Source organism: Diadema antillarum, unplaced genomic scaffold (genome assembly GCF_040938485.1).
Source record: "Diadema antillarum isolate AM-2024a unplaced genomic scaffold, OU_Dant_1.0 seq00002192_RagTag, whole genome shotgun sequence".
In the NCBI taxonomy this organism is placed as follows: domain Eukaryota; kingdom Metazoa; phylum Echinodermata; class Echinoidea; order Diadematoida; family Diadematidae; genus Diadema; species Diadema antillarum.
The window spans coordinates 190,932-205,987 of NW_027272829.1; the positions used below are offsets into that span (position 1 = coordinate 190,932).

A 15,056-nucleotide genomic window follows, 5' to 3' on the forward strand; every position below is an offset into this window, starting at 1 on the left:
GTGAATAAGAATAATATACTAGAATCAAACCATTACTCGAAGATTGGTTTTGGAAAATAATGGAGTCGTATGTCATGGAATGTATTCTATTTTTGATTTGCTTTGTGTTGTGTGTGTGTGTGTGTGTGTGTGTGTGTGTGTGTGTGTTTTATTTTGTTTTTTTAAGTGGATGAAATCAAAACATTATTCACGAGGTCCTACCGTTTTGGTTATAGCGTTGGATTTAAATCATCCGTATTTTCGTCCCTTGATTACGCGCGAACGTCAACAAGATTATGTGTGGACGCTTTTCGCTCATTTTTACCTGCGTGCTGCGCACAATATTGATTGACGAATTTGGTAACAGCAGCGGATTCTACCAAAGGACGTGCGCCTTCGCGCAGTTCACTTGAAATAGATTTCGTGTTGCCCATGACGGTTGCTCTCTATAACAACGACCTCCGAATCAATCAGATGGGGGTGATCTGGGTAGTCAACATTGTTACATCCAGAAAATCTGGCTGCTCACTGACGTAGCAGACCTGTTGTCTAGTGCTACAGCGAACGAAATCGTGTCGCGTATATAAAACAAAGCGTTGCTGCGGTTGTAATAGTTAACGTGGTCAATAACACCGGATGCATTGCGGAGACGGTCTTATAAGACACCACAGAAACTCCTTTTAAGAATAGTCAACATTATCTTCCTGCACATCAAAGAGACATTTTTCTGCAAGCGTATTACCTGTGAGAAGGATTATCATCTCTGTATGACTCACAAACAATGTGCGGACGACATAATACTGCAAACCGAACAGGATCAGAGCCAATGTAACGAACTCGTTTTCAAACATTATCGTCCAAAGAGATTCCACGATCTATAATGAGGTTACAACCCTCCGCTGAGGCTATGAACGAGTAGATAAAATTCAGGGGATGAGATGAGATGAGAGCGGGAAAAGGCGGAAGGTGATGTCTTCCATTTGATTTAGACGATTCTCTCTATGGCTTCATGTGGAATCAGGGCTAAAACCGGGCACGGAAAAAACTTAAAGACTGTGGAACTTGTGGACGAACATTGCAGGTAATTCCTGTGGATTTTAGCATTTAGCGTGACGGACTATATAAACTAAGACTTTCGGCATGACGGGAGGGAGCTTCATCTTTTCCCGGCTAACCAGACCAACGGAGGATATAGCGAACCAGAGAAGGTTCAGCACTGGTTATCTCGATCACATCGTCTGCTTGAAGACTATGAAAGCGAAACGGGTAAGTATTACCTTTGCATAAACCCATTAAAAAAAAAGATCAGCATTATTAACATTGTTATCACTGCTGTATGATTCAAAGATTATCATTACCATAAATATTGCAGTAGAACTTAGTGGTACGGGACTCTCTATTCGTGTTTCTGATATACACACAGACTCAGACCAGACACATAAGCACGCACACACACACACACCTCATATACATATATATAATTTATATGTATTATAAAATACAGAAAAATAGAAGAAAAGGTCATTTTCTTCCCACTCATTGGCAAACTAAAAGAGACATCAAAGGTTTGTCCCCTCCCCTCCCGCTTGCAGCCATGTGTGGGATTGAATTATTTTGTATTTCTCTTAAATCGTTAGTATAAAATTTGCATACACGTTAACCTTGTTTAAAATATGCATAAATGAAATAAAAGTCGAAGGAAATCAAAGGCTTATGATACTTTGTCTCTCTTTTTTTTTGTCAAAATGTTTACGAACGCATTGGTTTTGCGACATGAAGAAATGATGTAAATGTTAGAGTTGGGGTCTTTAAAATCAATCATCAACTCTAAGCATTCTTTGAGTTTAGGTACCGACCTAAATTAAAGCTTCATCGTTTTGATCTCTCATTATGCAGTACATCTTAGATTCAAACAATTAGCGCTGTCTTGAAAAGGAGAAAATGCGCGTAGACTTTGGCTATAATAAAAATTTTACTACACTAAAATGGATGTAATTCTAAGGGGAGGAGAAGGCGATAGAGGGTTCTTTTAGATCAATCGCTACTGATTAAAACAAAACGCCTGAAGAGTTATATTTAGTACCCATCGCAAGTTTGGTTATTGGACTCAATGAAATTGGATTCTGAATGTAAGATTGTAAACACCTGACAGCATGGCACATGAATCACCTATAGGGAATCATTGTCTGTGTCTGCAGCTATAAAAAGTAAAAAGATTTTAACGTTTCGTGACAATCATAATTATGACATCATAAAGGTTGTTTTCATGATTTACATAAATATAATACACAAATGCACAGTCTTATTAAAGTCATTAAATTCTATATATTGTGGTATGTTGCATATTTACAGCACTAGACTTTTTTCTTTGCTTTTGTTTTCGACACAATAACAAAAGTGTTCGTTCACTTCGTTTTAATAGTTCGTGTTAAACGGTTATGATAAGCTTACCCCAGGATATTCAGTATGTACAAGATTATACACATTGCATGCAGTAACAGTGTGATCATCATAATTAGAAAAAAAAAATGTGCAAGAACAGATCATCACATCAATTACCCTTTTAGGGCCAGAGAATGGGCTCCGATCATTTCGCTGGGGGGGGGGGGGGGGGGGATGAATTCCATCGCGAAATTTCACAAACAGCTCACAATCATTCAGTTCACGAACAAAGTAAATAAATCGGCGTTGGTTCATAATGTGTGTTTTTTTTTTTTTTTTTTTGCTTTCCTTGTCGACTCTGGAAACATTTTGCGGGGTTAGTATCACTATTCGTCTCAGAATTAACAGAGCGATATAGACGACTCCGTTAATGGCCGAGATGCATCGCCCCCAGTTGTCATAGAAACGAAGACATGCACAGCACAGTGGTAATCTTCATCCAATGTCATCCAGCTATAGGAGTCACTTGAAACCTACAGATGAAACTCGCATTAGCCTGGGAGTACAGACAAGAGGGGGTAAAATGCCAAGACATGATGCATGGCCAATTCAACGTGATGCTTTTACCCGGTGGCCGCAAAGAACCCAATCGAATACATGAATTTAATTATTAACGAACAGGTCAGGAATGCTCGCAGCTATTCATCAACATCTTGAGAACCCTGCGGGCGCCTCATAGCAGCAACGATTCTGTCGCTGTTGTTTTTCCCCCTTGAAGAAACAACAATATTTGTATATCTTTATATATTTTCTCGATCTGTCCATTATACACACACGCATATGATTATGTTTTATATGACATCGTGTACTTGTATATGAACATAATAATGTATAGTATAAAATTATGATTATATCATACGATTATATTATACATATATATATATATATATATATATATATATATATATATATGTGTGTAAAGAGAGGGAGAGATGGAGGGAGGGATAGTTTCAATTTATTCAGAGTTTTCTGCATTAAACTCATTACAAGTGAAATATAGTCATTTCTCTCTTGTTTTCGAAAACAATAAGGCGTGCTGTTGGGACATTAGAACATAAACTAATCTTTACCTATAGATAACAGAAAACAAACGAGTTGATTTAGAGCTATTCAGGACAAAGGAACACAGTGATTTGTAGGATTGTAGGAAAGGAATGCAAAAGAATGTCTTTAATTAGAAAATAGCTTTAAGGTACCACAACCTGACACCCCTCCCCTCCACCCTTCACCCTAAAATGATTAAACGCACAAAATGTATGTATAGTGTGGACATAACGAGATAAAGAAGCAAGGGTGGTTGCTATTCTGACATCGTATTGCGATAACGACAAAATATTATATTCAGGTATACAAGAAAGTGAGATGCGTGAGTGAATGCTGCCATGGTGCGAGTGTGTGTGTTCAGCAAGTCATACGATGTGCCTTTTTCATGGTTAAGCTTAAAGGAAACCTCCGGACGATTTTCAGATTTTTACATTTGAACCACTATAAATTAGTTATATTGAGGACAGAGTTTCAGAATTTGTGATAATTGGGATGAAGAATAAGAATATTTTCAAAATTTAGAACAAATTGCAATGAACAAGGATGATGACATGGCAGAGTCACCATAAGAATGCATGAGTTGGGGCTCAAGGAAGCAGAACAAAAGACGAAGAAATGGTTAGATTATACACAGGTGAACTCGCAAACAAGCGGTAATTTAATGGAATTACACTGCTGCATTTCTTAAATATGTGAACCTCCTATGTCATCATCCTTGTTCAGTGTAATTCGTTTAACGTTTTTCAAACTATTGTTTCCCTGTTCAAGAACCACAATAAATTCCAAAAATCTATACATGGAGTTGTCGATTTATGTACTACATGATGTAAAATTATGAGAATCGTATGATTTATATGAGAGTGACTCTGAACACTAATGCTTAGAAAAGGGGGTTTGAATAAAGATGAATTAGTTTTAGATTTATTGCAGTTACCCCACACACTGTTACAGCAAAGTAAATGTACGGTGAAACAAAGACTTATATGATATTAAAAGAACCTTCTTAATCAAAGTAGGTTTCAACTTCCAAAGAATACAAATCGCTTTTGATATCGAGGTACTTACTTTTTTAACGTTATTCGTGATAGGTTTGAATAAACGCCTTCATTCAATGTAGGTAGATGAATAGAGAGGGGGAGCTCTATTTTGTGTGAACGAAGAGAGAAAACAGAGAAAATTAATAGATATTTCGTTAAAGTTCACATTTCAAAGTTATTTTGCGATCTACTGACTATTTGATTACTTTTTTTGACCTGTTGTCTTGGTATTCATGCTATGACCGGAGAGTGAACTTTGTGGCAGTTCTTCATTTTCATCTACCCTGAACGAATATTATGCAAACACTGCACGTATACGCTAGAAACCGTGACTGATCGACGTCTTCAATTGTTTTATCTCCCCCCCCCCCTCTCTCTCTCTCTCTCTCTCTCTTTGTTGGATGTTGGTACACTATAGTATGGTAGCAAACTGTGCCTCTGGAGTTTTAGAGCATCGTGTGGAAGTCAACGCATTGTTATGCTCAGTGCATTTATTCCGTGAGGCCTTTGCACTGCACATGGGTGCGGACGTGGACATCGTGCTAATATATACAGAGGCTTCGATTCGGTGTGTGCGTGTTTGTTTGTGTGTGTGTGTGTGTGTGTGTGTGTGTGTGTTTATTTTCTTTCAGTTTTTTGTTTTTAGTTAATCAAACATTGCCGATTGTATATTGTGTTTATACATTCAAGATTAATGTTTTTGTCATGTGGAATTATAGAAATCAAATAAAGATTATTGAAAAACAATAAAAAGTGTGTGTGTGTGTGTGTGTGTGTGTATGTGTGTTTGTGTTTTATTTAACTTTTTTTTCTACCAAATGCTAGTTATTGGTTGGAAAGGACACATTTTTGCTTGCAAATCGTGTGGAGGAACCCGACCCAGAGCAAGGTATCTTAGTATAAAACTGCGTAAACATCTTGAGGCCCGAAATCGATTGAGGAAGCTGCCAGTCCGGCCCAATCTGCCCGCACTCAATCTTGTCTCGGCAGTGGTACTGCAAAGGGGCATTTCACGTAAAACGATGGAAATGAATACGTTTGACTCCGAGAAACTGGGGAGGTTGATGAAAAATCAGCGAGAGGAAGCAAATGAGAGGGAGGGGAAGGGAAGGGTGGGGAGGGGAGAGAAGATGTGGATGGAATATAATCATGCTTAACAGTGTATATAGATAGCATTGGAGAATACCCCTTGCATAGATTCTAAAGAGCACGAATTCCCAAGAAATAAAAAGAAAAGATCTTTAAAAAAGGAAAGAGAGATGAGAGATGAAAAAAGAGAGAGAAATCTGGTAATTTTAGAAAGCCCATGTCATTTGAAACCATCGGACATTGCGCATATGTCACTGACCTATTTCTCTCTCTTTTTGTCGTCCATTATATCTCTTTCTCTCCTAGTCATGTTTGTATTTCGCTGAATATATTGCCTCTGGTGGAACAGCCACAAACCCAGTACTTTCAGCTGTTTCCAATCAGTATAATAAGTGTGAGATTACACTATAGTGTTATTGTGCCTGGAATATAAATATTCTCCCTTTCTCTCCTCTCTCTCTCTCCCTCTCTCTTTCTGCCATGTGTGGCTCTCTATCTCTGTCTCTTCTTCCATATTGTGTACTTACATATATATATATATATATATATATATTTTATATAATATATATATATATATATTTATATAATATATAATATGTGGTATTTGTTTGATTGTTCGTTTGTTTGTTAGGTGTGTGTGTGTGTGTGTGTGTGTATGTGTGTGTGTGTGTGTGTGTGTGTGTGTGTGTAGAAAACATAAATACAATTATTCCACCTGGTTGTCATATACCATTTTTTTTTTGTCATCTTACCCGTTCTTATGTTTTTTCATATTCACAGAGATGGGTGGTCCTACAGGGTGATGAAAGTGCGGGTAAGTTTACATTTTGTTTTCTAATCCCGATATATGATTCAATATAAAGCGTATTGACAAAGTCTTTTATCTTTGATTTCACAAGAGATTAGATTTCGTTATGGTCAAGAGGGTGTCATTTTGGCCATACTATTGTATTCTTTTTTGAAGAGAAATATGAAAAGCATGTGTGACATGAACTATATTGGTAAATCTCGTCAACTGGACTTACTTGTAATTAGGAGTAGCGACGTTTCACATTCACAACACTCACAGGCAAAAGCATGCGTGGTTAATGCAACTGACAGACTGTCTTCATATTCACCGTGACTGAATTATTGCATATCGTCTTCTCAGGCTGATTTCACAACTCAGTGCACAAAGACCCAAAACAATACAAATATGTATATATATATATATATATATATATATATATATATATATATATATATTACATACATATATATGTATTTATATTTTTTCTTGTGATGGTCTTTCTTGTGCAATATTTTGTATCACTTTTAGATTTAGCATGTTACTAATCTTGTGAGGAGAATTGAGATCTTCTGAGAAATACTTGTATACTCTTTTCTTCAAGTGACAGTGTTTAGCCCTCATTTTGAATGTTCAACTTTCTGTTGAACTTATTAGTTCAAAATCTGACTTTTCTTTTGTCATTAATTGAAAGATACATTTAAAAGAAGGAGATATTGACTTAACTCTTGCCTTTAATGAAGATATTGCACTTCTCGAACAGAGAATGAAACGTTCGGTTTCTGTGATAAAATTCAAATCTTAGCTCCACATTCAAATCATTCTGTGTATTAAAAAATGTAAAAATGTGGCATAATAGTAATCATTGATATATCGATAGCAGGAGAACAGAAAAATCCTCAGGAAGCTTAATATTATCGTGATGTACATCAACAGTTTGATTTCAATATAATGTTGCAGGTACAGCTTGATATGTTTCCAATCATACATGCGCTTGCATAAGAATTTAAGCCATGACAAAATATTTGGAGTCTTTTTTTCGCTGTAAGACAGCGAAACAAAAATGTGTTTAGATCCAAAATTGGAGCAAGATCAAACAAATAGCAAAAGCAACAAGGAGAGCTATTTTGAATTTGTGTAAATCAACTAACATGTCTTTGTATTTGAAGCTGAATCAACTGTTCTGATAACACCGCTGTGATATAATTTTCCAAGTATTTGTACCTATATATACCTTTCCATCAATATCACGTTTTCAATTACGGATGACACTTTTGTGAAGATGACTCTTTTAAGACATGAAGAGGAGCATGACCAAGAGTTTCTAAGGTTTAGTTCAGAGAAAAAAGGGTAATATTTTTTTTCTATACAACGTTCAAATATGGAGGAGTTATGCATATGGAAATCGAGATAAGACAACCTTATTGGAATATATAGCAAAGGACAGAATCAAGAGTCACAATCACGAAAGTTTAAAAAAAGGCAACAACATTATCCTGACATTCAAGATGCATCTTTAATTTGTACTTTCATTTACCTTGTTTTATCTTGAGAGACGATTGGAACTTCTTGTGCCTATGTAGAGCTCAATGACAGATAATTCAGTTACGTACAGATGTGAAATTGGGTATATTACATCTATTACTGTCAATTTTTGCCCCAATTGCTTAAATGCTCACTGCACAGTTAGTTTCGTCTTGTTGCCTGATATGCATGCAGAGAAGGGGGAAGATCATATTTCCATTTAGATTTTCCCCTATTAAGCCCCTTGTATGGGTTACGTGACCAAAATAGGATGAATGGAATATCCAAACTATAAAGTAAGGAGAAGCAACGTGACTTCGTTAACAGGTTTTGCATTGACAATGAACTTTCCATGAAAAGACATGCATCTAACAGATAAACTGGTAAATGCTACGCACTCATACAGTCAAAGTTACAGGGTTCTTCAAAGTAATACCTTCAGTATCGTTTCACACACACACACATACACACACAAAAATCCCCTGGCCTGTATACACTCTAAAAAATCCGGGTCAGAACTGACCCGGAACTGGGTCCGTTGGGGTCACACACCGTTCCCGGTTAAAAATGACTTGGAATTTGGTCATGAAGACCCGGAATGTGGTCACCCTGAACCAATTCATGACTCTGGTTGGGGTCATATCTGACTCCATTCCCTGTCATTTCTTACCCGGAACGGTGTGTGACCCCAACGGACCCAGTTTCTGGTCAGTTCTGACCCGGATTTTTTTTTAGAGTGTATTGTATCCAACAGAGTAGCACTTCAGCTGGATAAGTTACAAACTGAACAGTTAAATACAAACATAATAAGAGCTGATTATTATTGTGTCAAATGAATTTTACAGTGCATTCATGCCGCATGCAAAGTGTATTGCATTGATCGTATCCTACTCGTACTACGAATAAACCAATATGATTCATTGATAATGTCAATTCAATTATTCATTTATTTCATTCTCAGTTTTTTTCAACAAAATATAACACAAGGTAAATCAGAAAATCCATCATAGGCATATATACAGTACAGAGTGCAAAGGATAAACGATAAACAACAAACTAATAGAAATAAATTAAGTATACATACGGGTTATATTTTGAGAAGCAAAAAAAAAAAAAGAGAGAGAGATCTGAGAAGTCCACTAAAAAGCAGTGCTTGTAGATTGTGGACCACTCAAGAATTTCTTATCAAGTTTCTCCTCATGGGTGTAAAAATCCACTGTAATATGGCTTAACATAACCCTCTTTCTTTTTTCTCCTTTTATTGGTTTGTTAAATGAAGGACGTGGGATACAGAAGTTTGCAATAAACCTTTACCATAACAGCTAATTACCGATACCTTGATGATTCTGTCTGTTAATTGCATTTCGTCTTTCCTAATGGACAGAGGTGGTAAATGTTTTACAAATAATTAAGTCCATCTTAAAAGTTAAGATCGATTCAAAATTATGGTATTTAATTTGTTTCCCTGTTAAGTTTTATTGGATGTTTCAGAATCTACTTTAAATTGTTATCAAAATCTGCTGACAAAGTCCGTTGTCACTTATTTCATTTGTAGTATATTATAATTGTGGCTGCATGAAAAAGTCTCCGAAAATTTCTTTCTCTTTAGGAAGTTAGAATACCATTGAAGACAAACACAGCATACCTTATAGTTTCAAGTTTAGTTTACCTCCATAGACATGTGGATTGAGTGAATGCAACAATATTAGTTGAACACGCCATGAGTGGGATTGAGTAAAATCGGACAATCCGTTCAAAAGTTATGAATTTCTGAAGTTTCTCCTCAGTCACTGCTGGATGATTGGAAGACTACTACAGCTTGTGATGTCACATGTTTAGCATGATATAAAGAAAATATAAAGAAATTTTAACATATTTTCGCTTTCCTTGCATAATGATTAAAGGAACACTTGATTTGCCTCTTTCAAAAGGCAGGGGGAATAGCATTACCTTTGACAAACGTCACTGACAAAATCTTTAAGAAATGTGCACTTTTTATAAATAACATTTTGTGAAATTCTCTTTATATTTTCCATATATCGTTCTACGCATGTGACATCATACACTGTAGTAGTCTTCTCATCCAGTAGTGACTGCGCAGTTATGCTTTAAGAAATAACTGTATAACTTGTGAATGGCTTGTCCGATTTTTCCCCAATTTCCACTGTGCTCTACTAATATAGCTGCATTCACTCAATCCAAATGTATATTTGAAGGTGGACTTGTCCTTTATGAAATTCTCTGTGAAACACCCTTAGGTTTGTTCCAGCTGAAGATTTTCAAGAACATGGACGAGAAGGTGCTCAAGGGCGCATTTGCCCTCACCAAGGACATTTTTATGGGAACAGAGCGTGGGGTGATGCGTAAGCCGCAGTCTAAGCACCGGACCTCTGCCATCGAATATTGGGCAATCATGCTCTCGACCGAAACGATTCTCTTCCAGGAGTCCAAGTTCTCATCACGTGACCTGTTCGTGAAGCGGATGGCGTCGGCCGACCTCACCTCGTGGTACTCAATGGTGAAATCGCACTTTACCAGCGGTAATTCACCACTTATTTTCATATACCATTGGCGACTTGTTTGTGTGCAAAGTGTGTTGGCATTTCAGATCGTTGTTTTGTAAGAAGATCAGCTCCAATTAATTATGACCAATTGTGAACTTCGATCCCTTTTAGTGTCCGTCAAGATTTCAGTAAGCAACGACGACAGGCGGTAAGCTACTCAAACGTAATTATCCAGTAAAAAATTGCGTGACTCTCTAAATATAGAATTATATTGTGACAAACCTGGTGACATCAATTTTGCCGCACGCATTTAGCATCTGATATAACGTTCAGTCACTGGAAATCGCGACAGAAATTGTATATTATTTTGATTAAAGAGGGAAGCTGTCCTGAATGGTTTTGTATCCACACACAATTCATTTTGTAAACACACACACACACACACACACACACACACACACACGCAGCTGCTGAAGATTCTTTTCCATGGTCAGATCCATGCTAGAGTATAACATCCTTTACATTAAGAATTATCTTATGTTAGGTAACCAACAACTCAGAACGTGAATTCTATACAAATATTATTTTGTATATGAATGGCACCTCGAACAGGAAAGTGGACACTAGTACAGAATTTTATGTCATAGGCCCTATAATAGTTCATTTCGACTGACACCATGGCTTTGCGAAACTTTAGAAGTCCATGTTTCTTCTTCTAGTTTTAAATGGGGAAGGTTGAAATTCCATTTTTGAAGTTATCTTATAATTTTAATAAAAGATCATTGCTCTGCGATGCTTGACTTTGCTTCTTTGATAAATGTCAACTTGAAGAGAAGCTCATCTATAATAATGTCATGTCTTTCAATCCCCTCGTCATTACCAGCACGCTATCCCCAAAGAAAAGGGAAAACATTATCATTTTAATCACTTTGCTAAAGATTAATCGTGGAGACGATGTTTTGCAACCATGCAGAGAGCTGGACCGTGTATCCCGTCAAGGGTATCGTGGCGCCCGAGTTCCGGATGGCGCTTCATGTGACAAAACACAAGATGTGTCTGGCCACCCTCAGCCCGCCGACCTGTTCGCGCGCTTGGGACCTTGAGCGGATAATCGACTCCGCAGCAAACGACGTGACGTTCGTATTCCACGTGGATGATATCGGCGGCGATGGGGGTGAGGAAATGTCAGCTTCCCGTACGTCAATTAACGATGTGCCCCTCAACTCCTTCCTGGTGGAAAATTGTTGTATTATTGCGTGATTACACGGCATAACCCCTTTACTGGTCGGCACTTGTCTTTCAGACGGCCCTATTATTCTTACCATTGTGATTACCCTATTATAGTATTGGCACATAACGACTGTAGCACACTTGGGTAAGAAGGACATATAGTAACGAGAGCAAACCATCGGGGTTACCCCACGAGCTAGACACCCACGAGTCATACGGCTCACGAGCTAATTAAGAAATTTCCATGGGCAGAGACTCCAACTCTCCCGTTTTCGACGGGAGATCTCCCGCCGAAAACCCATTTTTGCAAAATATCCCGTTCTCCCGCTTGAGATTTAATTTCTGGCTCTGTGTCTCCCGTTGGAAAGGATTTGTTACTTATTTGCTATTGTATGTTGAAAAAATAACCCTTAGATAGCACCAGAGAGCATCTAAAACCCTAGGAACTTCGTGCTTCGCACACATCAACTTGGAGTCTCCCGTTTGCTAGGGGTTTCAGGCGGGAGAATCTCCAGATCAGAAGGTGCTTTGGGTTGGAGTCTCTGCATGAGTCATACACCCACGAGTCATGCTGCCAAAGTGCTAAAGTATATACATACCAAGTAAAGCATGCCCATGAGTTCTATAGACACTAGGCAAACTAGGCCTACGTGTATAGGTCGTGGACCGTACAGCTCGTGGACATGCTCTACTTGATGTCGAGCACGTAAGCCTTGTTAGCTATTGTGTCTAGCTAATGTGCTCCGTGATTCATGAGGTTTTTATCTCATGGGCTGTATGATTCGTGATCAGCATAACTCGTGGGCTGTATTGTATTACTCGACGGTGACTATTATAGCTCGTGACGTGCATACAAAATATCTTGTCAAAGGATACTAGAAAACGCACAGGGCACTGGATTTGAACTCAGGCCAGGGCATTTTGTTTACAGGCTTCTAACCTTCAAGCAATGCGTGAAAACTAGCTATAACCCAAACCGACAGGTCTCATGATGGATGATTAGCCCGTTGCACGCCTGGGTGCCAGTCGACGTCAAAGGCAATAAGTGCAACGGCCAAACGACAGGGAGAGGGAGTTAAGTGCATATGGATGGAAAATCACCGTGCGTGAGAAGAGTGCTGATTGCAGAGCAAAAACAACCCATGATTGTATGCAGTACACAGTGTCAAGAGTATCACTGAGAAGTGGAGATGAGATTAAATCATGGACATGATTGAAGGGCGAAAGGAGATTAGAACTTACAGAGATGATTATGATAGCAATTGTGTTGTTTATGATGATGATGAGTAGCTCAATTTATTGATAACAAAACTATCAAATTCGCAGATGAAATGAATGATAATAATGATAATAATATAATTATGATATAATGATGGCTAATTTATAGAGTGCCCAAGTCTGCAGACTATAGCTATAAACAAAGCATGATATACACAGGAACAACAGAGGGGCAATCGAACAACAAAATCAGAAATATGTAAAGGTATACACGAGGGGAAGGTTGAATTCGTCTGAAACTTTGACTGACAATTTGTCTGTTTACGTGACTTACAAGAGTATTTGCGGAAGAACATAGATAAATATGTTAGTTTGTACCACGTGATATATTTACTTAACCAATCAGGGGAAGACGAATATCATAGCATGCTGCATCAGCAAGAGGATTTTTTCGGGTCTTATACCTGTTGGGAGCCAGTGAAGGAGACTTTAGAACTGTACATAGCTTGATTTTCTTTAATGAGTGTTGAAGAGCGAGCTGTAGAATTCTGAAGCTGTTAGATTTTAAAGACACTTTCTCTTCAATATGGCAGTTGCAAGGCAGTGAATTAACGAAATCTAAGCAAGAGGGGAAATATAAAAGCATGTACTAAAATGTCAGTTGTATTCTTCAGGCAGGTGCTTCCGGATGAATTCTAGATTGATCTGGTTACGATATGAAAATATAATGTGATAAAAAATTTCGAAGAAGAAGAAGGACAAGATACCATAATACCATTTTCCCGGCTGTGTATATACATTGTGTTGTAGGTTACTGCGAGCTGAAGACTGAATCGAAGAAGGCGGCACGAGACATTCACCGAGCTGTGACTCGCCACTGCGGCCGAGACCCGGGGCGTGGACCCCTGCCGAAACTCCCCTCCCTTGAAGCCGATTCTCCCCCGCCCCCTCTCCTCTTCTCCAGGCCCGACCTTCGACCTCAGATTCACACGGGTATGTTTGATAAAGCTCCATTCCACGTGAACTGTTTTAAAGGCAAACAATTAACAAAAGAAGTCAAACAAAACAATTATACAGAACAAAATCCACAATGCATATACCAGGTAACCGAATATAATATTATTATATAGAAGAAAAAGACATTCATATTTACATGCGAACGATAAAATTGAGAAGGGAATTCCTTTCTATTCCATTCCCCCCCCCCCCTTATTGAATATACAGATATGCAAACACACTTATTTCCATGACATTTTCATTTCATTTATACTCCGAATAACAACATCTGCAAACTCACCAAAAGTCAGGAGAGACGATCATTAATTGATCTCAGAAGAAGGACATTGCTATACTCTCTCTCCCTCCCCCGTTTCTCTCTTTCTTCATTTTCTCTTGCATTATAAATTGTCATGTTCTATATTCCAAAATAAACTTACGAGATTATACATACACGTGTAATAGGACAACTTATAGTCTAACTTAGAGTCTAAGTTAGAGTCTAACAAAAACACGTTAGTCTTTAAAAATTGATCATTCTTTACCAACAGAACGCTACTCAGCCTCGCCGTCTCGCAAGACAGACGCACCCGTCCCGCCGCTTCGGCCCCCGGACACAACAGGCGCCGAGAAGCTACCGAACAACGAACATGAACACCGACTCGATGTCCACGACTTCGTCCTTGAAGATAGACGCGACACGGAGAGCCTCAATGAGGAAACGCACATGGCTCTACTCACAGTGGTAGAATAGCCCTACAGGGACTTTACTATAATCTTCACGCTGAGACACGAATGCTGTAGAATCCCACTCTAGTAGGCCTACTCGTTTTTATGACGTCAGAATGAATGATCACAGCAAAGAAAGCAACAACAGAAACAAAAGCAGTAGCTCATTTTAGCGGCAGCGTGTAATGTTATGTTAATGAGTTCGTCAAGCACAAATCAAGGATTGGATTCATCCGATCACGGCATACTATTATGAATAGCGGAACATTTTTTTTCCCTGTGAGAAAGCATTTGCGTGTAAAAGGGCAAGGGTAAAACAATTAGCACAATCAGTAGCATGTTTGTATTCATATTCGATGCTATGAAAACCGGATGAAAATATTTTGTTGGCATCAAGCTCAGCTGAGTTAAAGAAAATGTGCTCACTGCTTACAACGTAAATTGCATGGACTATACGTTCCACAATCTGTGCGTGAT

General features: G+C 38.2%; 1 protein-coding gene across 1 annotated transcript; it reads left to right on the plus strand.

The window, feature by feature from the left end:
- The first annotated feature begins 1,119 nt into the window (after nt 1-1,119).
- Nucleotides 1,120-14,604, plus strand: LOC139714214 (uncharacterized). The gene is made up of 6 exons (XM_071625928.1): nt 1,120-1,245; nt 6,372-6,405; nt 10,161-10,442; nt 11,380-11,580; nt 13,665-13,847; nt 14,402-14,604. The coding sequence occupies exons 1-6, from the start codon at nt 1,120-1,122 to the stop codon at nt 14,602-14,604; spliced, it is 1,029 nt and encodes a 342-aa protein (XP_071482029.1).
- The last annotated feature ends 452 nt before the right edge of the window (nt 14,605-15,056 follow it).